At 40.7% G+C, this 24,959-nt stretch overlaps 1 protein-coding gene and 1 pseudogene across 1 annotated transcript in view; one reads left to right on the plus strand and one right to left on the minus strand.

Moving 5' to 3' along the window:
• LOC125227739 (serine/threonine-protein kinase tousled-like 2) overlaps positions 1-11,195 on the plus strand; it is a 48,994-nt gene extending 37,799 nt beyond the window's left edge. Inside the window, 7 exon segments of the mRNA XM_048132045.1 lie at positions 664-907; positions 3,745-3,896; positions 6,688-6,831; positions 7,292-7,439; positions 8,421-8,671; positions 9,359-9,578; positions 10,620-11,195. Coding sequence (XP_047988002.1) covers positions 664-907; positions 3,745-3,896; positions 6,688-6,831; positions 7,292-7,439; positions 8,421-8,671; positions 9,359-9,578; positions 10,620-10,985 — 1,525 coding nt within the window. The 3' untranslated portion in view covers positions 10,986-11,195.
• Positions 11,196-18,144: 6,949 nt separating this feature from the next.
• LOC125228046 lies at positions 18,145-24,649 on the minus strand (annotated as a pseudogene).
• Between the last annotated feature and the right edge of the window lie 310 nt (positions 24,650-24,959).

Raw genomic sequence — 24,959 nt, forward strand, 5'->3', positions numbered from 1 at the left:
GTCTTATTATATGTTTAGGGTTATCCTTTAGCCTAATTTGTAGTCAGTTTATTTCAAGTGGGGGGAAAACCATTATAGAATTTAAAATGTTGATGATTACTGAAAAAGGATATCTAGTCAGCTAAATACAATAGATAAATAAGTATTATAGGAAAACTTGCAGAATCCTATAGGTAAAGTCATGGCTTGTGTTGTGGGTATGCAGACAATGTTCACAGACACATTCATGATCTAGGAATAAACATTTATAACAGAAATAAATGCTCTCACTGGGATCAATCGTCATAAACATGCTTCTTAAATTCCGTCGGTTTAGGTTTTTCAGAAGTAAGTTTATTTCCATAGCTATAATTTATTTCTTAGCTTAATTATTATTATTTGTAGATTATACTATTGTTTATGCTCGATACAAAGTTAATAAGCTATTAGATCGGTTCGAGTTCGGTTAAGAGCTGTAAAGTCTTTTTTAGTATAAAATATCTCTCGATCACTAGAGTATTTAAATAAACTTACGAGTAAACAAAAAAAATTTCGGCATCACCACCTCGTCTAATCGGTCGACCGGTAGAGAACGCCTCGAGGCATCGAGTCCGCCATTCAAACCTTATTTTGTCGCGGATGTAGAAGGCTCGTACGTATTAAACTCGTCGTTGTGTGTGGTAGGCGGCAGGAGGAGATCACGGCGGAGAAGGAGGAGATCGACCGGCAGAAGAAGCTGCTGCTGAAGAAGCGGCCCTCCAACAGCGAGGGCGGCGGCGGCCGCGGCAAGCGCACCGCCAGCGCCGCGCCCGCCACGCCGCAGCCGCCGCCGCTGCACAACGGCACCGACCCGCCCACCTTCCTCAAGCCCGACCCGCTGCCCAGCATGACCTGGCAGGAGTACTACGAGGCCGACGAGATACTCAAGGTACCGCACACTACACTACACCGCCACGCCGCAGCCGCCGCCGCTGCACAACGGCACCGACCCGCCCACCTTCCTCAAGCCCGACCCGCTGCCCAGCATGACCTGGCAGGAGTACTACGAGGCCGACGAGATACTCAAGGTACCGCACACTACACTACACCGCCACGCCGCAGCCGCCGCCGCTGCACAACGGCACCGACCCGCCCACCTTCCTCAAGCCCGACCCGCTGCCCAGCATGACCTGGCAGGAGTACTACGAGGCCGACGAGATACTCAAGGTACCGCACACTACACTACACCGCCACGCCGCAGCCGCCGCCGCTGCACAACGGCACCGACCCGCCCACCTTCCTCAAGCCCGACCCGCTGCCCAGCATGACCTGGCAGGAGTACTACGAGGCCGACGAGATACTCAAGGTACCGCACACTACACTACACCGCCACGCCGCAGCCGCCGCCGCTGCACAACGGCACCGACCCGCCCACCTTCCTCAAGCCCGACCCGCTGCCCAGCATGACCTGGCAGGAGTACTACGAGGCCGACGAGATACTCAAGGTACCGCACACTACACTACACCGCCACGCCGCAGCCGCCGCCGCTGCACAACGGCACCGACCCGCCCACCTTCCTCAAGCCCGACCCGCTGCCCAGCATGACCTGGCAGGAGTACTACGAGGCCGACGAGATACTCAAGGTACCGCACACTACACTACACCGCCACGCCGCAGCCGCCGCCGCTGCACAACGGCACCGACCCGCCCACCTTCCTCAAGCCCGACCCGCTGCCCAGCATGACCTGGCAGGAGTACTACGAGGCCGACGAGATACTCAAGGTACCGCACACTACACTACACCGCCACGCCGCAGCCGCCGCCGCTGCACAACGGCACCGACCCGCCCACCTTCCTCAAGCCCGACCCGCTGCCCAGCATGACCTGGCAGGAGTACTACGAGGCCGACGAGATACTCAAGGTACCGCACACTACACTACACCGCCACGCCGCAGCCGCCGCCGCTGCACAACGGCACCGACCCGCCCACCTTCCTCAAGCCCGACCCGCTGCCCAGCATGACCTGGCAGGAGTACTACGAGGCCGACGAGATACTCAAGGTACCGCACACTACACTACACCGCCACGCCGCAGCCGCCGCCGCTGCACAACGGCACCGACCCGCCCACCTTCCTCAAGCCCGACCCGCTGCCCAGCATGACCTGGCAGGAGTACTACGAGGCCGACGAGATACTCAAGGTACCGCACACTACACTACACCGCCACGCCGCAGCCGCCGCCGCTGCACAACGGCACCGACCCGCCCACCTTCCTCAAGCCCGACCCGCTGCCCAGCATGACCTGGCAGGAGTACTACGAGGCCGACGAGATACTCAAGGTACCGCACACTACACTACACCGCCACGCCGCAGCCGCCGCCGCTGCACAACGGCACCGACCCGCCCACCTTCCTCAAGCCCGACCCGCTGCCCAGCATGACCTGGCAGGAGTACTACGAGGCCGACGAGATACTCAAGGTACCGCACACTACACTACACCGCCACGCCGCAGCCGCCGCCGCTGCACAACGGCACCGACCCGCCCACCTTCCTCAAGCCCGACCCGCTGCCCAGCATGACCTGGCAGGAGTACTACGAGGCCGACGAGATACTCAAGGTACCGCACACTACACTACACCGCCACGCCGCAGCCGCCGCCGCTGCACAACGGCACCGACCCGCCCACCTTCCTCAAGCCCGACCCGCTGCCCAGCATGACCTGGCAGGAGTACTACGAGGCCGACGAGATACTCAAGGTACCGCACACTACACTACACCGCCACGCCGCAGCCGCCGCCGCTGCACAACGGCACCGACCCGCCCACCTTCCTCAAGCCCGACCCGCTGCCCAGCATGACCTGGCAGGAGTACTACGAGGCCGACGAGATACTCAAGGTACCGCACACTACACTACACCGCCACGCCGCAGCCGCCGCCGCTGCACAACGGCACCGACCCGCCCACCTTCCTCAAGCCCGACCCGCTGCCCAGCATGACCTGGCAGGAGTACTACGAGGCCGACGAGATACTCAAGGTATACACTACACTACACCACACCGCACTATACACGCCCGGTCACCCGAGAATGGCTGTCAGAGAAAGAGGTCCCCCGGACCCCGGACTCTACGCGACACGGGCCGGGTTTATAATTATTATGGATCACTGGATATTAATTCTTATTAAAGATTGTTTGAGAAGTAAAATAAATAACAAGTTTAGCTTTATTCGATGATTTTAACACTTTGAGTCCATAAAATACATACGTTTTTTAGAATGATGTTGGATATCATTTGTATGGTCTCAACTCTTGCATTTAGAAGAGTTGAGGCCGTACAATTTCAAAACACATCGTCAGAAAAGCCAACATGTCAACAAAACTTTACTACTGTAAAAAATTAATGATTCCAATTATTAGTATCATTTAACGCCTAACTACTGGGAGCTGTCAAAAACGCATATTGCAATTTCCTCACTATAAATAAATATTGGGGACACCTTACACAGATCGACTTAGCCCCAAACTAAGCAAAACTTATGAGTGCTAAGCGACGATATACATACTTAAATACAGACTTATATACATAGAATACATCCATGACTCAGGACCGAATGTCTGTGCTCATCACACAAATAAATGCCCTACCGGGATTCAAATCCAGGACCGTGGCTTAGCAGACAGGGTCACTACCGACTGAGCCAGACCGGTCGAGTGAGGGTCGGTATAGTGAGGAGAAACAATGTTACACATTGGAGAGCTACTTCATAATTATAATTGTACACTTGCAGCTACGGCAAAGCGCGCTAAAGAAAGAAGATGCGGACCTGCAACTCGAGATGGAGAAGCTGGAGCGCGAGCGCAACCTGCACATCCGCGAGCTCAAGCGGATACACAACGAGGACCAGAGCCGCTTCTCGCAGCACCCCGTGCTCTCGGAGCGGTCAGTACTCAGCCGCATTACAGCTTTCCTTCTTACAAGCCTTTATTCAACTTGCCTTGTTAGTGTGCGTCAAAAAGTAGAAGCTAAATTTGACCCATTTTCTGGTTTCCGATTGAGCTGAAATTTTGCACACATATTTAAATCACGTGACAATGCAATATTGTGGTATCATGGAGCTGATATGATGATGGAGCAGAAAGGTGGTCATAGGAACTCTGTCGTGAAATGTCGTATCCCATCGAGTAAGGGTTTTTAGAAACGTCTCGGGGAGCTGTAGATGACTGTTGAAAGAAAGGTACAGTCTGCGATAAAAGCTTGTGCCAAAAATGAAATTATTGCAAAAAAACTTATTAATTATGGAAAGGAGGAGATTTACCACATTATCCACACAGTGTTTCTTGCATTCTGCCACTTAGGATAGATGTGGGGTCGCGATCATCATTTTTATATGGCTAGGAATCCAGTTAATGACTAACTTAAATTGTCTTGTGTTGAGTTAGAGTGGCAGGCTCATCAGATCTACCCAGAAGTTTTAATTTAGCCCCAGAGTGCTAACAATGATTGAAATTTAAATCAGTCCTAATGAAAACGTGATTCAGAAAATCAACAAGTTATTCTAACATTATAAAAAAACATCGCATAACTTGAAATGTAATTTGGCATTATGATAAAACGTGACTTTAACGCTCTTACGTGCCTATTGGGATAAGGATTAGTATGACGTCTGAATACCAAATACCAAATACAAAGGCATAAAGCATGTTCAACATTGGGTTTTCATTTCAATTTTTTTTTCAAATAAACCAACCAATATCTTATTATCATTAAATGTATTTAAGCTACATGATCCTTGAAGTATTAATTAAAGAAACAAATGCAATGTATGTATTTAATTGATCAATTAAAGCTAGCTTGCTATAAGCTATTTATTATGCCTTGTTTACAATCGGGCGTGTGCTATAAGTGGACGGGAATAAAGTCGCGAAACGTTTTGCAAGTGAATCTAATAATCGCCGCGCAGATAACGGTATCCTTGAACACCGATATGCGGTTGTTTTGATAACGAGAGTGTTGCACTGAACATTAGGAATGTCTATTTTACTCATGTTTATTCACTTACTGCAACTTTGTTAACATAGTTTATGCAATTTTGAATATGAACTCTCCTAAGATGTAGATGTTATTATATTTTCCCCCAGGTCATTTTAGAATGAGGATTTAAAATTTATCTTCTGGGTTTATCCAGGACAAACTATTTATATGGATTAATAATCGACTCAGCAATATAAGCGTGAAGAGCTAACAGAGATGTAGCCACTAGCCACTTTCACATTATTATAGTACCTCCCTTTTTCACCATCAATCAAAACCAAGAGAAATGTTCGCAAATTATTCCAAATCGATATCCGTCGCCGTTCTCATGTAGTCTATAAATAAACAAAGGCGAAAGTTGCAAGGACACGTGTATGTTTGGAAGCCGGGCTGGGGTTTGGCTAACGGCTAAAGTATTTGTAAACACGAGGCTGCCCTTTCTCTTATGTCCCCTTTTCTGATCGACATCGTACTAATGCTTGTTACATTGATTTATTGCTAGGTATCCAAGGCAAGTAATTTTGTATGACAATTTTATAATGAGCAAGCAGTTTTAGTGAAAAGTCCTTTTTTACTTAATTTGATATAAGATTAATTGAGTTCCCTAGAAATCTTTCCATAATATTAAACTATCTCTGAATATAACAGCAACCATTACTTGATTCCTTCCTAATTCAATTGTAATATGGTACAAATAAAGCTTGGGAAATCAATCGAGGTATGATGATTCAGCACAGCTTCAGTTCAAAGGGAAAGGCAGAATTGGCCATAATTATGTTAAAGCACTTCAGGCAGGCAAGCATGGTCGTGCGATAAATGATAAAGCGTAAGGCCGTCCCTATCGAACTTACAAATACGAACGCGATAGGGACGGCCTGATATTTTATTTTATCATTTATCGCGCGACCATGATTGGCTGCCTGAGGATAGGCCTCTCTTAGTGTTGTGAATTTAAGCTTTGAGGCGTAAACTACAAAACTCGAGTCGCGACTTCTGAGTCTTAAAGCCTCGAACCTTAAAGCCTCGACCATATAAGCCTCAACCTTATACGTTTGCGTTGCTGCTTACGAGCACAGAATCCTCGAGTCTTTAGTCCTCAAGCTTTAAAAACTCCTAAGTTTTGAAGGTTTAAATCTATAAGGTTTGTAGCATTTAAAACAGGCCAAGTGCGAGTCGGACTCGCCCACTGAGCTCCGTGCTTTATCTGAGTCTTAGTAATAGACTTACGTTTTTACCCATTGTGTACGGAACCCTAAAATCTTCCAAACCGACACGTCAAATTAAGGGTTAAAAATAAATACTATCTGCCTATAAAGCTCGTTGTTTGGGCTCTTAAAGCTTGACACAGGCCTTCGAGGTTTAGGGGGCTTGAGCTCTCTATGAAGCCCGAGTCTTAAAGACTCACTCTTAAGAGCTCATAAAAAGCTTGAGTCGTTAAGGTTCTGAACCGTTTCTGAGTTAAAACCTTTAACGCTTGAGTCTTTAAAGCGTGAACCTTTAGGGTTTGCAAGTCTTTAAGGTTTAAAAGTCTTCAAGACTAATCTTATAACAACACTAGCCTCTCTTTATTTATGCCACTTAGGGTAGGTTTTGACAAATCGCCTGTCACCGTTAAAACGTTGTCATTGGCGTGGTGGAATAGTTTCCAAGTCTCATTAGTGTTAGCATACATTATTCAATAGGTTATTCCAATTACCAGGTACCTGCTGCTAATGCTGCTGGGCAAGGGCGGGTTCAGCGAGGTGCACAAGGCCTTTGACCTGCGCGAGCAGCGCTACACGGCCTGCAAGGTGCACCAGCTCAACAAGGACTGGAAGGAGGACAAGAAGGCCAACTATATTAAGTGAGTCCGTATGAACGACACGCCATTATGTCTTATCGGTGTCATACTGAGCAGACCTCGCCATGTGTAGTTCAGGTTTATTATAACATTCTTGAGTTTGAAGAATGCACTGCACGCTTTTAAGTTTAAGGAGTTCGTTTTTTTATTTATATAACCTAAGTACCGTACATATGTTATGTGTTTGTGAGAGTTGTTTTGTCTTTATTTATTTCTAATTATAGAGCATAGCATTTTCGTTGCCCTATATGGATTAAAAATCACTATTTGCAGTAGTTGCTTGCTGCTTTCAAAACGCAAATATATTTTTTTTAAGGCTGTAACAAGATCCTCCCAATTCAAATCAATAACACACTGAAATAGGTCATTTTATTAATGTTGCCTGGTGTTTGATGTTTATAAGCATCGTATGACGCAAACATTTCTGACTGTAGTGAATCATAATGTTCGTGCATTGCTACAGACACGCGCTGCGGGAGTACAACATCCACAAGGCGCTGGACCACCCGCGGATCGTGAAGCTGTACGACGTGTTCGAGATCGACGGCAACTCCTTCTGTACCGTGCTCGAGTACTGCAACGGGCACGATCTCGACTTCTATCTCAAACAGGTACACAACTACTTTTAAAATTCCCCTAGATTCTCAATTGCTTAACCAGTATTAACACATTTACTACCAGACAAAAAATGGCGCACCACGTCAGAAACCGTAAGGAACAGAAGAGAAACAACAGAAACCGGAAGGTCGTAATTTATAACCGCCCGTTTGTATGGCGACAAACCACCCAGCGGGTTATCCTTCATCCAAGCAAAGTTCACGAGTGCCCACCAAACCTGCTTTAATAAAAAAAACGCACCTAGACCAAATCGATTCACCAATTTCAGAGCGACGGTACAACTGACAGACACACACATGGCGATAAAAATTAGCACTTTTTCATTTCAAACTTGGTCAAAGAGGGCTACCACGATTATTCAGTAAATACGGCTTAAAGCCATTGCCAAACGCATGCTTAAAAAAATCCGCATTTAAATTTGTGCACCCGTTTAAGAGAAATAAGACACTAAAGACACAGACACAAAGTCAAGACTGTTTTGGCTTGAGGAGTTAATAAGGCAGCAGTTAGCTATGTTGATGGTATTTGCGCCGGAAATGTTTAGTCGTGGGTAATTATCAATTTGAGACGTACGTCATGTGATGTGCGATCGCATAACATATAATTGTAAGCAGACTGATTTCATGGAAAAATGGAATGTTTGTACTTATTGTGATTTGTCAGTGGATACTCTACCTCCGGAGCTATTGTTCAGTAGTACATAACTGTAGGACCGAAGTCCTATATATTAAAGGTGCCATATTTGAAATCTGGCTTTGATATCCTTCCTAAATCCGATATCGGATCGGATAATGTGAAAACGCTCCAAACCTTTCTAAAAATGACATAACAGGCCTCATTGACCTCATGGTTATGTGTGACCCACCTATTGACTAGGTACATAGTTATCTAGTTTCATTATGGTCTTTAAACTGCGACAACGTTATTTACGATAAAATTGCTGCATCTATTAATTGACTAAATTGTTCTCCCAGCACAAGACGATCCCAGAGCGAGAGGCGCGCTCGATCGTGATGCAAGTAGTCTCCGCGCTGAAGTATCTGAACGAGATCAAGCCGCCGGTGATCCACTACGACCTGAAGCCGGGCAACATCCTGCTCACCGAGGGCAACGTGTGCGGCGAGATCAAGATCACGGACTTCGGCCTCTCCAAGGTCATGGACGAGGAGAACTACAACCCCGACCATGGGATGGACCTCACCAGCCAGGGCGCGGGCACTTACTGGTCAGTATTCCTAATGCTTAATACAAGGCTTTTAGCAATTCATGGACATTGTTCCTTTCTCGCGGTTCCGTCTAGGTTCGGCTTGCATTGTTAGTACAACATACATTCATGTTGGGTTTGAATCATTTTGCCCCTTTGAACGCTTCATCCCCACAATTTTATGATTTTCTCAAAATTCGTCCAAAAACGTGAATATATCGGTGACTATTTGTCATGGCATCTCGCTAAATGAAAGAGAATCAATAATCCACGTCATCCAATATCCATCAGAAATATTCACAAAATATACAGAGTGTAACAAAAATGGTGGTGATCCGTTTAAGGGCGTATTCAGTATCGTATTCTCATCAGGAAAAAGTAGGATAAAAATTTTTTTTCGCGAAAATTTTTTTTATCTTTGTATGGAGGTTCGACCGATTCGCGCGGCCCGGCTCACACAAAAGTGAAAATTTTTTTAGCGAAAAAAAATTTTTCTTCTACTTTTTCCTGATAAGAATACGATACTGAGTACGCCCTTAAACGGATCACCACCATTTTTGTTACACTCTGTATTTGTGGATGACACTTTAGAAGGTATACCAACGAGTTATTCTAAATGTTGATATAACTCATTATTCGAATATATGACGCAGTAAAAAAAAGAATTTATAGAACCCATTAAACTTATGTGATTTTTTCTTTTTTTAGGTATTTACCACCCGAGTGCTTCGTCGTCGGCAAAAACCCACCAAAGATCAGCAGCAAAGTGGACGTGTGGAGCGTGGGCGTGATCTTCTACCAGTGCCTGTACGGCAAGAAGCCGTTCGGCCACAACCAGAGCCAGGCCACCATCCTGGAGGAGAACACGATCCTCAAGGCCACCGAGGTGCAGTTCGCCAACAAACCCACTGTCAGCAATGAGGCTAAGGTGAGACCGACCTTCTTACTTATTATACATGAATATTTTGGAAATTTAATGGGTCTTATTCAGAGATGTTAAAAAATAGGTAGTGCAATGTATTTAAATACAAAATGCAAATACTTTGGTTTTTTACCTATTTCAAATAAAAATACAAAATAGTTTTACAAAAAGGTATTTGAAATACAAAATGCAAAATAGGTATTTTCAAAATACCTTTATTCAAATAAAATAATTTTTTACATAAGGTAAAACTTTTATTTTAAGGATGTGTTTAAAACACAGGATACCAGAGAGCCCAGAAACCTGGCTCAAATTAACACGTTAAAAAGTGAAGCCAAAAATGGACTGTCTCCATGTATTTTACCTAATATTATAAAAATCGAATGAAAGAGTTATATTGCAATATGTATGAAATATGAAAAAAAAAACCTAAAATAATAGTAATATTAATTGAGCATAGCTGTACTAAATAGAAATGCCTACAATCATTAGGTATACGAATCGTATGGATTTTCCCCGATTTTTCGATGTCCACGGTCAGGATGCTCTGGGTCTGGGATTTTGCAACAAATCGCTTACTATTTATTGAACCTTAATTATTATAGGAACCACTATGTTGGCAGCACTGAAAATAAGTGTGCTTTTGTAAAACATTAAATTAAGCGCTTCCGAACGTGTTGTCCCGGTCAGTACATAACTTAGGCAGACAAAGAAAAAATATAATACGCGCTCGGTACCATCTATTGTGCATCTATCTTACGTCAAAAGGTTACAAAACGCATTTTGTATTTTGAAGTGGTAGAAAATGCAAAATACTTGTACTAAAAAGTATTTCAAATAAAATACAAAATAGTTTTCGATAAAAGTATTTAAAATACCAAAAAAAAAAAAAATAGGTATTTTGTATTTCTATTTGAAATGCTTTTATTTCAAATAGTTAACATCTCTGATCTTATTCGTTAAGTTTTAGGATTCAGCTTCTGACTATGCGTTCCATTATAGGCGAGTACATATATAGGAAGCTCACTGTGTATGTTTGTTCGGCAGAGCTTTATCCGCGCATGCCTGGCGTACCGCAAGGAGGAGCGCATCGACGTGTTCGGGCTGGCGCGGCACGAGTACCTGCAGCCGCCCGTGCCCAAGCCGCGCGGCGCGGGCGCGGGCGCGGGGGGAGCAGGCGCGGGGGAGCAGGCGCGGGCGCGCTGGCGGCGGCGCCGGCGTCGTTCAGCGCCGCCAACATGTTCGCGGCCGGCTCCTCCTCCTAGCCGCGCCGCCGCCGCCCCCGCCAGCCGGCGGCGCAGTGACAGGCGGACCCGAGCCCGCAGGGGGGCGCCCGCGAGTGCGCGTGCGCGTGCGTGCCGCCCGAGGACTAAACGTAGACTGTACTTTTTAGTTTTGAACTTTGTCAGTTAATATTCAGAGTTGTAAAATGACTAAATATCATTTACGGATTAAATTGTTTAAGAATTATGCTTACTGTTGACTGTATTTATTGAGCGGGTGATAAAATGTGATTCTCCATTTATGAATGGGTTTGTCCTTTTATCACTAGAGAAGAAGAAACCTTGGGACTATCCCTTGCATATTATATAAGTTATCCCTATTAAAAAAGTTAAAAATATTCTTTAAACTTTTATTTACCTTCCGAGCCGTAGGAAAATATGGAAACGTAAAGTTTTTTCCGTAACATGGTTTGCTCCCGGTTCGACGTTTTTCAGTTTCGTCGAGTTCCTGATTTGTCGTATTGATATTTCATCGGAATAATCTATATGAATACATTTTTTTTTCTTACCTATAATATAATTTCGCACTGCTGAGCAAAGAAAGGCACAGTATAAGGAATATTCAGTAGATAATCTCCGGCAGGTCGATGCGGGCGGTCTCTACTGCGCAAGGTCACGCAGGGTTGAACAAAATTACTATAAAGTTAATCAATCAACTTCGTACAAAGTAAGTTGTTGTTATCTAATAGGTACTATTAGGTAACTGTAAGTATTAGTATAACAATACCACACCAGTCAATATTGAATACACAAAAAAATATTATTCATATATTAGTCTCATACGCGCTGTTTATGAACGGACAAGAGGGGGCAAAATAGAAATACAAAATCTGTCAAGGTGGTCAAAGACATGCACTAACCTTCTCTCCGGGAGTCAGGAACTGCAGGCAGGATTGGCTGGGGTCCACACCAAAGAGTAGTATAATATATATGAGAAAGAGAGCCCTCTCGTGGAATTTTTTGGTGTCATTTTGAAGCACCATCTGTAAATTCAAACCAAAATCATTAACGTCAAAATGGCGCATAGGACCTTTTACATATTGATTAATGTTTAGTATGAATTCATACATTTGCTACAATGTATAAAATCACACTAAACACCAATCAATATGTAAACAGATCATATAAATTTAGCTACATCGATTTTGATATTTTTCTAGTATCATTAATCAACAACTGTATTATAATATTTCCTTGATATACATATATTGGCAAGCAATTAGGTAATTATATAATAATTACAAGTAAGTTGTACAATAACGAGTTATACAAAACAAGATTTCAATGAGATAATTATAATAGAGTTGCTTTTTGAATAGGTACCTACTGGATGGAATAACAAGGAAGGAAAATATAATTAATACCTCATAATTTAAACTTAACAGTTTATTTACACACATTTATAATATTGAAAAATACAAGGGAATATTTGAGTAAACCATACATGTATTATGTAAATATCTATAATCTTTTCCAAAAGGCAAACAGGGATTTCTTTTAGATTAGCTGAGCTGGAGGGGGGTTTGAAATTGTCCTACTTACCTATTGGACCTATGAAGAATATGAATATAGTGTGATATTTAAAGTATACTAGGCTTAGATAGAATGCATGAAAATGCACCACGGTATAGTGCAATTCCCTTTAAATGTGTCGGTAATAGCCAATAACAATAACAACAATATCCGGTAAACTTGAGGGCTAGAAGTTTGTATGAAAATCACAGAAAAGGAGATTAAAAGTAGGAGGGCCATTTTTTTTTCAAAGTTGTCCGCCTCACTTTGTTTTTGGATTTGGAAACGTTTATGTGTTTTCCACTCAGAATCACGAGCTCTTTCAATCCTAATAGGAGAAAAAAGTGTCCCAAGGTTTTTTCCCCTTCCATTACCATTTTTTCATACATTTTGTACGGAATGGAAGGTTCGAAAAAAATGTATGGAAATCTTGGGACTTTATTTTCTCCTATCAGGATCGAAAGAGCTTTCGATTCTGAGTATGAATCGCGTAAAAAATGCCCATGTTACAAAAAAGCGGGGTGGACAACTTTGAAAAAATAGCCCAGGTACCTAATTACCTCTGTCATTATTGCTATAGGATTATCAAGTAATTAACAAAAGTGTATTTGAGTATAAATGAAAACGAATCTATCAAATCAGTTTGGCATTGTAAAAAAAACACAACAGTTTTTTAGATGAAAATAGATATGTTTCCCGGGTGTAGTATTTAGCCCAGGCAGGCAAGTATGGTCAGTGGTCACGCGATAAATGATAAAACATCTATATATATATATATCAACCATATGACCATAGTTGCCTGCCAGGTATATCTAAGAATTCGTTTATCCATACTAATACTATAAATGGGAAAGTGTGTGTGTCTGTTTGTTTGCCCGTCTTTCACGGCAAAACGGAGCGACGAATCGACGTGATTTTTTAGGTGGAGATAGTTGAAGGGATGGTGAGTGACACAGAATACTTTTTGTCTCTTTCTAACGTGAGCGAAGCCGCGGGCAAAAGTTAGTATTATATACATCCTATAATGACAGATGAGGTATTCCATAACAGAGGACATATTGCATATAATGTATTGACATATCTGGACATACATAACACTAATGATATTACCACCCTATCTGTACATAATGTTAAACAAATGCATTGAATTTTATTTCATATGATACAAGTGTGCTAGGTTGGTCATTCATTACACATCACGAGGCGATGTGTCCACTAAACACTCGTAACACTATTTAATTAAATATTTCAAAAATATACAAACATCATTCGTTTACAATATAATGTTTCTGCTGAGAGTAAACGCATTTTCAGCATAAACCAATGTGTAAAAAATAACCTATTTGTACTAAAACTGACAAGTGACATTATTAGTTATTTACGATACAAGTGCAAAAAAGGGCAAATCTACACGAGTGACATAAAATGAATAATAGGGAACGTTGTAACTTGTAAGTCGATAACAGTTACGAATTATCTAATCGCACGTGTATTGTACATTACAAGTAGATATACTGTCCTCTCAAGTTTCGACATGGATTATTTAGTAAACTAGGTACTACTTTGCGCATTAGTAAGGATATTAGTTAAGACGCTACAGGAGCTAAAATGAAAAGGAGCCCCCCTTTCAATTTGGGAACTATAGTTAAATATACTAGTGTTATTAACTAGATTTATCGAAAAAAAAATTGTCCATTAGGAAAAACTCAGTTAAAAGATATTGCGAAAAAATATTTGAAATCGAGGTTCCGCTCTCGACTGTTTCCTACTTCAAAACTTAATCAATCGAAACGAAATCTGAATAACAATGAAATAATCTGTGTCGGACCGTTTAGTTTTTTTGTTTAATTGTTACCAATTTTGAATACCGCACATTTTTGCGTCATAATCAATAACGCCGTTTTTGGAAATTTTTGATGGGCTCTAGCGTCTTTAAAAATAATAATAACAAAAAAATCAACGGTCCGACACAAATAAAAATAATAATAATCTGTGTTGAAAAAATCATTGTTCTGTTTTCAAAAAATAGAGAGGAACTAGTCGAGAGCGTTTGTATGGAGAATTGACCCCTCCTGTATCGTCTTAAGTAAATGACACTATTTTTACAATATACTTTAAAGTAAATCAAGGAAATGAAATTCCATTTGTTTCTTTCATAGGGTCCCTAGCTCCCTAGAAGCACAGTATAATAAAGAGTACTATTGTACAGTATGGCCACTCCTGCTCCCCGCTGAAAGCACCGCCCACCCCCTCTCGGTTACTTCACAGTTACCGCCTGTCAAAAACGCGAACCGTCAACCTGTATATCTCACTCACACAAGCATAGTACGCGTTCACCTACACGAGCTTAGAATGTGTGCTAGGAACGCGCCTCTTTCATATATTTGATCGCCAGTGTCCGAGATGTGCTAGAAGTGAGAAGTCATTTGTTTTACAACGAGGCAAGTCATTGTTTAACCGCACGTAGCAGCAAGGAGCAAAATAAAAACACGTAATACCTACTCGTAGCGCATTATGTTTATGATAAAAATATGCCAATTTTGGCACATTTTGCCTTAAAAAGGACAGCAATTAATTTTACCTCTTGTCTAAATCCTAGCTGGGATGGCAAATTTTTTATTTTTATATTCTTTTGCCTGTATGAACGCGATTTTCTCATTAGGCGACTTGTCAAGTAATGCGTACCTACACCGTGGACACCCTTTGACGACTTTTTGCAGACATTTCTTTAAAACCCAACCACAATAGTTATTTGTTATACAAGGGGGCAAAGTTGTATTTTAACGCCGAGTGTGGAATTGAAAAACGAGCAAGTGAAAGGATTCTATAGTTGAACCACGAGCGAAGCGAGTGGTTCGAGAATAGAATCCTGAACTTGCGAGTTTTTTAACACACGAGAAGTAAAATACATTTGCACCCGAGTGTAACACAAAACTTTTCCCCTCACTATAGCGAGGAAACTACAACGCAAAAGATGCGTTTATCACTGCTTCCAGTAGTTCCACAGGTGGTAAATCATCTTTATTACTAGATTCACCTACTTTAACCAATTTTAAAGCAGTTAATTTGACTTTATTAAAGGTCAAATTACTTTACCCACTAGTGGATAAAATGCGTTTTTACCCGTTGCTATTAAAGGACAAAACACGTGTTTCCGAGCTAGTGAGGGGAAAATATAATTGCTTTGGCCGGCATCATTATCTTTGGTCAAGTTTCGCCAGTCAGCTCGTACGTCATTTGTTTAGAAGTACGCTGCTCAGAATCGTTTTTAGGGTTCCGTAGTCAACTAGGAACCCTTAGGCCGTTTTCACATTATCCGATCCGATATCGGATGTAGGAAGGATGTAAAATGTAAGATTTATGCGCTTCCAGGTCTTCATTTATGTATTTAATAGATCACTATTACTAAACTTTTTGGCATGCCGGAGCCCCCGCCAGTTGTCGGCCGATAATATTTGTTTGTGTGCGTATATAATGTATGTATATTGTATACGTCTATAGTAGTATGCGTAACAAAAATGGCGTCTATTAAACAGCTGCTAATGATCGAAATTCAAAATAGTTGATAATTTCCATGGAAAAAGAAGGTTGTAAATTAATTTGTAATGCATCGGTCCGAATTGCGGATACTAGTTTTTTCATCTTTTAGTAGATATAGTTGTATGTAAAATTATTTATTTTGCCTGACACTCTGAGTATTTTTTATGCTCGTTATTTTAATTTTACAATATAATATTTAGGATATAGTGCTTATAATTATTAAATATAAAACATTTTTTAAATATTTTTTGATACAAAATCATACTTCGGGTAATTCCATAATAACTTGCGTTAAGTACATTTAGAACGCAAAGTTGTCAAACAAAGGTTATTTGTGGCTTGATTCATACTTAAATATCTTTTTTTGCTAGTGCAGCATTTAATACAGTTAAATCTCATTAAACTAAAGTGGAAATTATTTGAAACATAACCATTTTCTGGCCTCAGTACACTAAAATGAGGTGGTAACTTTCGTTACAAAAATTGGACATGGGTTTTTAAAGCATCATTTAAATACGATTTTTTTATTTCCATATTGGTTTACGAATTTTCTTGTAACTTAAATCGTGTCAGTCAAGAGTACAGGTATGTTTATGTAGCAAAAAGGAATCTTAATATTTTTCAATTATGAAAATAACCATGCAAAACATTGGTAACTTGCGTTTCAAGAAATCAGTAACTTTTGTTACGTCCGAATGAAACGTATTTTTTTATAGTGAGTGATCGAAATATGAAGTAAAAGTTACAGAAGTAAAAAAATACAGGATTCCTTGATTTTTAGGGATATGAGGGAACGTTATATTATTTCCCCCAAAAAAGATATTCAGTTTTTAATTATTTTTTGGATTTTTTGAATATTATGTTATTGTAGTATTTTTCTAAAAATGTCAGCTACTTTTTAGGGTTCCGTAGTCAACTAGGAACCCTTATAGTTTCGCCATGTCTGTCTGTCCGTCCGTCCGTCCGTCCGTCCGTCCGTCCGTCCGTCCGTCCGCGGATAATCTCAGTAACCGTTAGCACTAGAAAGCTGAAATTTGGTACCAATATGTATATCAATCACGTCAACAAAGTGCAAAAATAAAAAATGGAAAAAAATGTTTTATTAGGGTACCCCCCCTACAGGTAAAGTGGGGGTTGATATTTTTTTTTATTCCAACCCCAACGTGTGATATATTGTTGGATAGGTATTTAAAAATGAATAAGGGTTTACTAAAATCGTTTTTTGATAATATTAATATTTTCGGAAATAATCGCTCCTAAAAGAAAAAAAAGTGCGTCCCCCCCCTCTAACTTTTGAACCATATGTTTAAAAAATATGAAAAAAATCACAAAAGTAGAACTTTATAAGGACTTTCTAGGAAAATTGTTTTGAACTTGATAGGTTCAGTAGTTTTTGAGAAAAATACGGAAAACTACGGAACCCTACACTGAGCGTGGCCCGACACGCTCTTGGCCGGTTTTTATAATTAGAATAATCCCTTGAATATAATGTGAGTCTTAATTAGTTCAGTTTACGCACGTATCTTAAAAAGCACGCATTTCAAACTTTAAAAAAATTGGCGTACTTAGTTAACTCAGTTTATAAAAAAAAAATCGGTTCAAGTAAGGTCTAGAGCCAAAGAACATTACCCCATAACCAGATTTTAAAAATTCTGACCTCAAAAAATTGATTTTTTTCGCTCTCTGCCATGGATTTACCCCTTCATTGATTTGGAACAATGCGTTTTATCGGACCGACATCCGACACTATCGGAAGCGTTTAACGGATGTAGGATGTCGGACCGACATCTGATATCGGATCGGATAATGTGAAAACGGCCTTATAGTTTCGCCAATCGCCATGTCTGTCTGTCCGTCCGCGGATAATCTCAGTAACCGTTAGGCACTAGAAAGCTGAAATTTGGTACACAATTTGGACAAAGTGGTAAAATAAAAAGTGGAAAAAATGTTTTGTTAGGGTATCAAACATGTAAAGTGGGGACTGATTTTTTTTTCATTCCGACCCCAACGTGTGATATATTGTTGGATAGGTATTTAAAAATGAATAAGGGTTTACTAAAATCGTTTTTTGATAATATTAATATTTTCGGAAATAATCGCTCCTAAAGGAAAAAAAAAGTGTCTCCCCCCTCTAACTTTTGAACCATATGTTTAGAAAAAAATCACAAAAGTAGAACTTTATAAAGAATTTCTAGGAAAATTACCCCCATGCCCCCCCCCCCCCCTGAATCCGCGCATGTTAACAGGAGTGCCTTGAATGCCCTTTCAAATGCAATCGTGTTTGGTGCAATTTTTCTTCTTGCCCCATAGCTCCGGATGTTACCAAAGAAATTTTCCAGCGAATGTTTGTTAAGGTTATGGGTCAGCAACGCATCTAGCCTATATTTCGTACCACACCTTCTGGAGTTTTCATAAAATTCTGGGTGGTTGGAACACTCGCTTCAACTAATTGAATTTGAGTGCGTGTGGATTGAGTGAGAACCTTTCGAAAAAAAATCTACAGATCATTTAGTAAGTAAAAATTCTAAACCAATTGTAATACGAATCTCTGAATTTGTAAAAAGATAAATCAAAAGATACACTCATTAACAGGTCTGAATAGAGAATGAAGGAAAACAGTGAACCCATATTACTTTTACTAAGCTATACACATAATAGCGGTCTAAATCTTATGTTTTTCATCAAAATTCGGGTTTTCAAAAGTGTGAGGATTGAGTGAGCATCAGAAACTATTTAAATACGTCACTAGGTGATCTACAATTTATAGAGGTAAGTTGGCATATTTTTTACTAAATGCTGGTAAGTATATAATATTAAACGTTAAATGAATACATTCACTGTTTTCGTTGGTAGTTTGTGAGAACTGAGTGAGCACCTGTTAATGAGTGAATGATCAGCGTGGTTTTTTTTTCGGAGGGTGCTCATCCACACGCACACATTGAATTTATTTTCCCTGATTCACTTTTTTCATAAATTTTGTTGTCTTTAAAACATCTATCGCTTTCTGCCATAACTCATGGTGTTTTGAATTATGTTTCACAGGGCCTTTATATTCTTTAACATTTGGTACGCAGAGACTTGTTGGACATTTGGTGAACTTCTTCCAACCGGTGCTTTTATGAAAGCTCCTTTTTGCGAATACGTTTAATTTCCGTTTGAAGTTTCTTGACTTCAAGAATCACCTTACGTTTGGTCGAAACTGAAAAAAGAAAAACAAAATTATGATAGTAGGTAATTAGTATACAAATCTTTAGGTCAAATACAATAAATTTCTCTAAGAAACTAGTGTTTTACTAGTGTTTTAACTCTTACTGTTAATGTTATCAAGTTATTCAAAAAATAAGTTTAATTGTTCAATAAGTGTAGTACGGCCTTCATAACTTCCTAGTATTATTTACATAGTTTCCACATTACATAGTTTACATTCCTAGTTTTACATATCCATACTAATATTATAAATGGGAAAGTGTGTGTGTCTGTCCATCTTTCACGGCAAAATGGAGTGACGAATTGACGTGATTGTTTAAGTGGAGGTAGTTGAAGGGATGGAGAGTGACATAGGCTACTTTTTGTCTCTTTCTAACGCGAGCGAGGCCGCGGGCACAAGCTAGTACCTTATATTTACCTTGTACTTTTGTCTTTTGAATAAATATATTCTCGAAACAAAATTAAAACTTTTAGCCTTCAGTTTTGACAATTTAACCCATATCCTACAACTAACATTTGGTAAAATTGGCAAATATTTAAGCATCACTTTCGCTATGTAACCAAATAAATACAATCAATATACGTATAGGTACTGTTCAGGTTTGAGATAGGCACTAAGATTTGGCATAGGCACTAGTTGTACGAAAATGACTGCCATCTGACCTTCCAAGCCAAAGAGTAACAACTAAGTAGGCCTTATTAGGTTTAATCCGGTTTCCTCACGGTGTTTTCCTTCACCGGAAAGCGACCGGCAAATATCAAGAGACATTTCGCACATAGGTTTCGAAAAACTCATTGGTACGAGTCGGGGTTCGAACCCGCAACTTCGGATTGGCGCACGCTCTTACCACTAGGCCACCAGCGCTTTACCACAAGTACAAATGAATACCCACACTTACTAGTATTAAGTGAGTGAGAGGATCGATATTTACCTCGGGCAGAAGTAGCGAAATCAAAGTTAGATTGGTTGTTATTTCTATGTTCGACGCCGACTGTGCCTGAAATTTAAAAACATAATTTTTAAGAAAAAAAACCGCCGCCTTTGGGGTTCTTGTGAAAGCTACTTGCGAATGTTGGATTATGTAGAAATGTATAGGTATTTTCTAAAACTGCTTTTAATACTTTAATTATTTGATGGAAATACAAATGAATATACCGTTAAGGTTTGAGGAGTTTCCTCAACAATTCCTCATGAATCTGATTATAAGAAAGAAGAAATTTGAAAAGTTGAAAACTCAATATTCGTAACAAACATAACTAAATAAATGTCACTGTTCTGAACTTAAATGCATGCTATTCTTATAAAAATACCAAAGTCACTATAAGTGTGCCGCTCAGATTTGAGGAGTTCGGTTCTGACCATCATCAGCAGTTCCACTGCACCAAATCTCACTGTTCTGAACGTAAGTGCAATACCAAAGTCACTAAGTGTGCCGTTCAGATTTCAGGAGTTCGGTTCTGACCATCATCAGCAGTTCCACTGCACCAAATGTCACTGTTCTGGACGTAAGCGCATGCTGTTCTTATAAAAATACCAAAGTCACTATAAGCGTTCTGACCATCATCAGCAGTTCCGCACCAAATCTCACTGTTACAGATTTGAGGAGTTCCGTTTTGACCATCATCAGCGGTTCCACTGCACCAAATGTCACTGTTCCGTACGTAAATGCATGCTGTTCCTTAAAAACACAAAAATCACCATATGTGTTCCTTTCAGATTTGAGGAGTTCCCTCGATTTCTCCAGGATCCCATCATCAGAACTGGGTTCTGAGAAAATTGGGAACAAGCTGTATGCATATACATTCAATAAAAAAAAAATTGGTGCAGTAACGACGGAGATATCGTGGAACAAATATTAAAAAATAAATAAAAGAAACATATAGACAAATTGAAAACCACCTTCCTTGAGAGATTTGAGGTGTCGGTTAAAAATATCATTTTTAAACGTAAAATAGGAAAAATTAAGTAGCCCTGGGCGATACTTCAACTCTCTGCCAACAGAGCCACTAAGACCTCATCACCAAATTAATTTAATAAGAATTAGCACATTGTTTAATATGTTTTTAATAAAACTCAGTTTATTACTGAACATACTATTCATTTTAATAAATTTTCATTCATATTAAAATGTATTTAAGGTGAATTATATATTTTAGTTGAAGATTATAGATCCATGAAGATGTTATATGAGCTCACCCTTTCCAAGCTCTGGTAGGATAATTTCTGTGTGATTTTGCACCATCAGTTACCTTTGATCTGGGCTTGGCATTCTCCTTGCCCTCCTTGGGCGGCAGCACGCGCTTGACGACATGGCTGCTTACGTCGTCCTCGTCGACATGGCTGCTTACGTCCGAGACGGCGTGGCGGGGCACTTTGCCGTTGGTCAGTCCGGGGATTTCCTGTCAAAATTATTGACTACCAAAGTGTCTGAAATTTGCGAGAAAAGAAGGGTTCCCTAAACATATCGCGGAATCGGCGCTAGCCGACCAAAAATCGCTCGTTAGTATAAATTCGCCTATGCGTCATCGCCGCTGAACGCAGCCGTACGGCCCGTAAGCATGTTCATACTAATGAGCGATTTTTGGTTGGCGAAAGCCGAATCAGGGTTGATATGTTTGAGGAGAACTTTTTGACAATTTACAATTCAATATTGGGTTGTAGGCGCAAAGCATTTTAGCGTCTTTGGTAGCCAAAGAGTTTAAATTTTAATAGCTTATGCCTCTTTTAATATTAAAAGGTATATTGAAATAGAATGTCGGATGTTAAAGTAATGCAAAAGAGCTTGTTAAGCACTAGAGCGAGTATTTTAACATCACAGATTTTATTCCCTGCTGCATAATTATAATTATAAAAATTTGCAGATCTGGGAAACAGTAAGAACAGGGATATTACACATATGCTACTTATTTGAATCCATCCATTCTAAAATTATGTACGCCAGGTATGGCTGGTCAAGGGTTTAGCAAAATATTAAATAGAAAGAGTTGATGTACAACAATGAAGCTTCTTTCCAAGTGCCACCAATCAGCACATTCATTAGTTATAACATTCTGTTGTGGTAATTAATAAAATCAATCATAAAGCGACTAGCAAAAAAGAATGCAATAATCTTACCTGGGCAGTGCGGACAATAACAAGAGCCAACACTGACAGGTTAGCGTCTACAATGCAACTACATGCTTCCTCTCACCATCACGATGTGGTCTGCAGCAAGAGCTTAGTGCCCCTTGGACATGAGAAGATGCAGATGGCCTACAATGCAAAACTGTTTATTTATTGTGGCATTTTTTGACAATATTGGTAGAGATCAGATGCTAGTTGTAGTAAGCAAAGTAGAAAATAACGTCCAGCACACTTGTAAAAGAACACAGGTATTGTAGCCTGAGTTTCCTGCTCGGCACTGTTATGTTATTCTCTGTTCTCATTTTTTGCTACCAAAGTCAAGGATATTCTAGCTAGGAACATACTACGCGGACGTACGTCGTCGCGCGACCGCGGACGGGGATCTAGACAATGAAGCTAGGAACACACTACGCGGACGTCCGTCGTGAATCGACCGCGGACGGGAATCTGGACAATGGAAATACACATAGCCGTGCAAACTATCGGTCGACGGACGCGGACGTGGCCTTGAGCGCACGGACGTCCGATCGAAATCTGGCTCTCTGGATGTTTTGTTCCGTGCACACTGATAGGTCGCGGTCGCGGTCGTTTTACGACGGACGTCCGCGTAGTGTGTTCCTAGCTTGAATATCCACTTAACCGTGCAAACTATCGGTCGACAGTCGTGGACGTGGCCTTGAGCGCATGGACGTTCGATCGAAATCTGGCTCGCTGGATGTTTTGGTCCGTGCACACTGATCGGTCGCGGTCGATTTACGACGGACGTCCGCGTAGTATGTTCCTAGCTTCAGGGTACCATTGAAAAACATAACCCAAAAACTTGATATGTGACTACTGTTCATTCAAAACCAGTAAATATGTAAATAACAAAAAGTAGTCAAGCCAAAATTTTACTCTTAAAAAAATGGGATATGTACCTATTAGTCAGCAAGTCATTACCTCATTTCCACCGGCGTCGCGGAGCACGTAGCCCTTCCATTCGTCTCCCAGTAGGTCAGCCTCGACCTCTGCGCCAATGCGCTTCCCGTAAAAAATACGGAGCTTGTGCTCGTCCACATTTCCACTTAGTTATCTTTGTAATAGAGAAAAATAATAAAATAATAGTTCATGACTGCGGTTGACACTGTTGACAGCCATGAAAATTTGAGAAAGAACCAGAGACAAATTGATGTCAATAGGCCACTTGCCTCCTAGTCAAATCAGCTTCTTTATATATTTTTTACCTGAATTAGAAATTGAAATTGGACTAAAAAGACTATATAAATTGGATTAAAAATTAACTTTCCATCTTTTCGTTATAATTATCTGATGTTTTCTTTCGTGCATAATATAAAATATTTTATTATAACTACAGTCAAATTCCCGACTACAAACAGATACAGTGTTGCCAATGTGATATGAGGGATACCATCTAAAAATCAAACAGTTTCCGGTTTAAAATAAAATAGGCGCTTATTTTTCTAAATGAAAACGAAATTCACTTTCTCGTTTTTGAATTTAACGGTGTGCATTATTTTTGAAATAAATAACATGATGGTAACCATAGACATAAGATAACAATCTATAATCTATGGTATTAACAGAGACAGTGTTGCCAATGTGGAGTGAGGGATACCATCATACCAACGAAACAGTTCGGGTTTAATAAAAAAGGGGGCGCATTTTTTTCGAATGACGGGCTTTGTATGGGAGTGTCCGTGGTCCACACTTCATCACGGAAGCACAACCGTTTTCGCACATGTCTTATAACAGTCTGTCATAAGTGTCAACCACTAATTAGAGGGCCGCGCGGTCGGAGCGAGGCGCGAGGGGAGGGGAATCATATCTTTTAAATATATATGGTTAGGTAGGTAGAATTTTGAACACGCGCAATACTAGATTGTGTAACAAACAAAATGAGATATTTAACTTTTCACATCACGGGAGTAATTTATATGTTATACTTGTTAGATATATAATCCATATACCATTGTATTGGCTACTTAAACTTGCTCTGATTGTCTATGAAAGTAATATGTAAGTTTATGGTCTTTTTTCTTCCTTCTCATCACGTCATGCCTCCAATGGTAATTGCTTATATATTTTAATTTAATTAACAATATGTAGCGCTCCATACGTAAGTTAATTTAATGTTTAGTGTCAGCTGTGATGTCCTGAAAATGTAATCCTTTTTCTCCGGTTCTTTATAATAAAGAATGTGAAGAATCTCCGAGGTTTGATTGTGGTAAGCGACCCACGCGCCCTGTAGCAACTCACCTGCAAAGCCAACTGTAAGTTGCTAGATCTGCCGACCCATCTGGCGTGCAGGTCTATCAGGTTCCGGTCCCAGCGTTAATCGTCGAGAACAGGAAGACGACGACGATCGGCCACAGCGCATGGTAACCTAACCTCACTTAACCTATACTCAACATGGCAACTACAAGCGAGAATGAGCGAACGCCTCACGCTACGTTCTCGTTCGACAAACTGGACGGAGTGAACGATTATCTAAACTGGAAATTCTGTATGCGGCACGCATTAATCATGGAAGGTTTGTGGTCGGCGGTGGAAGGCACCGAGACAGACACAACTAAGATTCAACGTGCTCTGGCAAGAATATGTCTTTCGGTAAAACCGCATTGCATACAACATTTACGGACAGCTGACACAGCTAAGAAAGCATGGAGCAATTTACAACAGATTTTTGAAGATAAAGGTCTCTACAGGCGGGTCGTGCTGCTG

Source organism: Leguminivora glycinivorella, chromosome 7, assembly GCF_023078275.1.
Source record: "Leguminivora glycinivorella isolate SPB_JAAS2020 chromosome 7, LegGlyc_1.1, whole genome shotgun sequence".
Taxonomy (NCBI): Eukaryota; Metazoa; Arthropoda; class Insecta; order Lepidoptera; family Tortricidae; genus Leguminivora; species Leguminivora glycinivorella.